Source organism: Poecilia latipinna, unplaced genomic scaffold (genome assembly GCF_001443285.1).
Source record: "Poecilia latipinna isolate Pla-1442-1.1 unplaced genomic scaffold, P_latipinna-1.0 Scaffold856, whole genome shotgun sequence".
Classification (NCBI taxonomy): Eukaryota; Metazoa; Chordata; class Actinopteri; order Cyprinodontiformes; family Poeciliidae; genus Poecilia; species Poecilia latipinna.
This window is the reverse complement of record NW_015113472.1, coordinates 79,050-81,498: the sequence shown is the minus strand read 5'-3', so window position 1 is coordinate 81,498 and position 2,449 is coordinate 79,050. Positions and strand designations below refer to the sequence as shown.

The 2,449-nt window shown below is 40.1% G+C and overlaps 1 protein-coding gene across 4 annotated transcripts in view; it reads left to right on the top strand.

Moving 5' to 3' along the window:
• Window positions 1-2,449, top strand: part of tubgcp3 (tubulin gamma complex component 3) — a 19,612-nt gene that overhangs the window by 12,186 nt on the left and 4,977 nt on the right. For all 4 annotated transcript variants that reach the window (XM_015048014.1, XM_015048013.1, XM_015048017.1 and 1 more), the window contains exons 18-22: window positions 270-358; window positions 566-697; window positions 784-924; window positions 1,937-2,053; window positions 2,142-2,236. In XM_015048014.1, coding sequence (XP_014903500.1) covers window positions 270-358; window positions 566-697; window positions 784-924; window positions 1,937-2,053; window positions 2,142-2,236 — 574 coding nt within the window. The remainder of the gene's footprint in view (window positions 1-269; window positions 359-565; window positions 698-783; window positions 925-1,936; window positions 2,054-2,141; window positions 2,237-2,449) is intronic.

Sequence of the window (2,449 nt, the reverse complement as noted above, 5' to 3'; positions counted from 1 at the left end):
GGGTTTTTTCCCCCCAAAAAAACAAAAAAATTTTTTTTAAAAAAAAAAACCCAAAAAAAAAAAAAAAAAAAAAAAAACATGCAGCCAAAAACATAACTGAGACTGTAAACAAGACTGCTCTTCCAAAAATATTAGACTGGAATTTATCACACTCATTTGAGTTTATTTATTTTTTGTGTAACTGATTAATTTAACCTTGCTTTGACTTCCCGTCAGCCTTCAGTTTGGTCATTTGTTCTGTACCTGTCCTGTCCTCCGTCGCCCTCCAGAGCTCTCCGGTGTGCTGCACCAGTGTCACATCCTGGCCTCTGAAATGGTTCACTTCATCCACCAGATGCAGTACTACATCACCTTCGAGGTCAGACCATTAGCGCTGCTGCCGCCGCAATGCTCTGCAAGACAGAAAACCGGCGGCTGCAGACGGATGTGTTGCTTCGAAATAATCACGTTGTTCATTAAGTGGATTTTAAATATTAAAAGAAGTTGTGGAAGCATGAGTTGTGCATCGTTGTCACGTTACGAGTGCCCAACTTGACTCCTATAAAATGTGTGTGTGTGTGTGTAGGTGCTGGAGTGCTCATGGGACGAGCTGTGGAACAAAGTCCAGCAGGCCCAGGACCTCGACCACATCATCGCTGCCCACGACGTCTTCCTGGACACCATCATCTCCAGATGTCTGCTGGACAACAACAGCAGGGTGACGCAGCGTTTTCTACTCCGTTCCATTTCCTCCCCGCCTCTCCCCGCCGTTTGACTCATTCCTGCTTTTATCTCTCCGTCTAGTCCCTTTTGAACCAGCTGAGGGCCATATTTGACCAAATTATCGAGTTTCAGAACGCGCAGGACTCCCTGTACCGCTCGGCGCTGGAGGAGCTCACCCTGCGGCTGCAGTTTGAGGAGAAGAAGCGGCAGAGGGAGGAGGAGGTGAGACGAAACACACACAGACGTGCCTTTATTTTGGGAAGATATTCCCCGTTTAAAAAAAAAAAAAAAAAAAGGAATGGGTAAATGTACATCAATGCTCTAAATGTGCAAGAATGATGGTAACCTCATAAGCACCACAGGGTTCCTGGAGTATGTTTGATATTGCTGAGAAAAAACTAAATTAGATTTATTTTAAGATAAAGACATAACTAACATTTGGGCGACTCCATCAGACCTGTAAGAGTCACTACAGCTGCTGTAGTTTCAGAGAAAAAGATGGAACATAAAATTATTTGGATTTTTTTTTTTTTTTTTGCGTTATACAGTATATAAACTATTTAAAAATATAAATAAGTTAACTAATAACTAAAGCAAATTTACAGAAGTTTTAGTAAAAAAAATTTTCATAGGATTTTTTTTTGTTTTGCTCTTGGTAAAGCTTGGCACCATCTACAAAACTCAGGATTTCTGTATCTTAACTTTAACTTATTTTTATTATCTAAAATTGCTTATTTTAATTTTTTTTTTAAATACAGATTATGCTTTTTTATTCAGTTATAAAAAAACCCCAATAAAAATCGCCATATTTGAGTCCAGTTCAAGAGTATTTTTTGAAAGTCCAGTGTAAAATGTAGGCATATTTTACTGAAAAAAAAAAAAAAAAAAAAAATCAAAACTACCAAAATATATCCTCTGATTTTTATTTTTTGTCACTACCAGACTTCCATACATCCGATGACAGTTCCAGGTCTGATTTTTATTTTTTGTCACTACCAGACTTCCATACATCCGATGACAGTTCCAGGTCATCAGTGGTCATAAACTCTAAAGCTCAAAAGCTTTTTTTTTGGGATGCCATTGTGCTCCAAAAACAAAATCTATCACGTAAAGTAAATAACATGTTAAAAGTTAAATCTGCAGCGCTTAAGAGATTTTTAAAGAAGTTATCCGTTGAATTGCCCGTGCACAGTGAAGTATCCCATCAGGACTGATGTCTTGTCTGGTGGTTCAGGGCGAATGGGGCGTGACGGCAGAACAGGAAGCGGAAGAGAAGAGGCGGATTCAGGAGTTTCAGGACACCATACCGAAGATGCGATCCCAGCTTCGAATCCTCACCCACTTCTACCAGGTTCCGTTTGATTTTCCCCGTCGTAGATCCGACTCCACGTTTGGGTAATCCAGCAGCTAATGACTTCTTCCTGCTTCCTTCTGTTCAGAGCATCGTCCAGCAGTTCCTAGTGCTGCTGATGACCAGTTCAGACGAGAGTCTGCGCTTCCTCAGTTTCAGGCTGGACTTCAACGAGCACTACAGGTCCGACTGCTGAACCTCAAACTAATCCACGTTTGCAGCTGTAAACGTAGATTTACTGATTTTGAAATCAGTTCTATCTCCTAATTGAAACACGGTCACACACACACACACACTCAACACCTTAGGGATCAGGGAGTGTGGGGAAGTTTCTGTTTTACACCTAGCTTTTTTTTTTTTTTTTTTTTTTTTATTTTCTCTTCTTTTTCCTTTTTT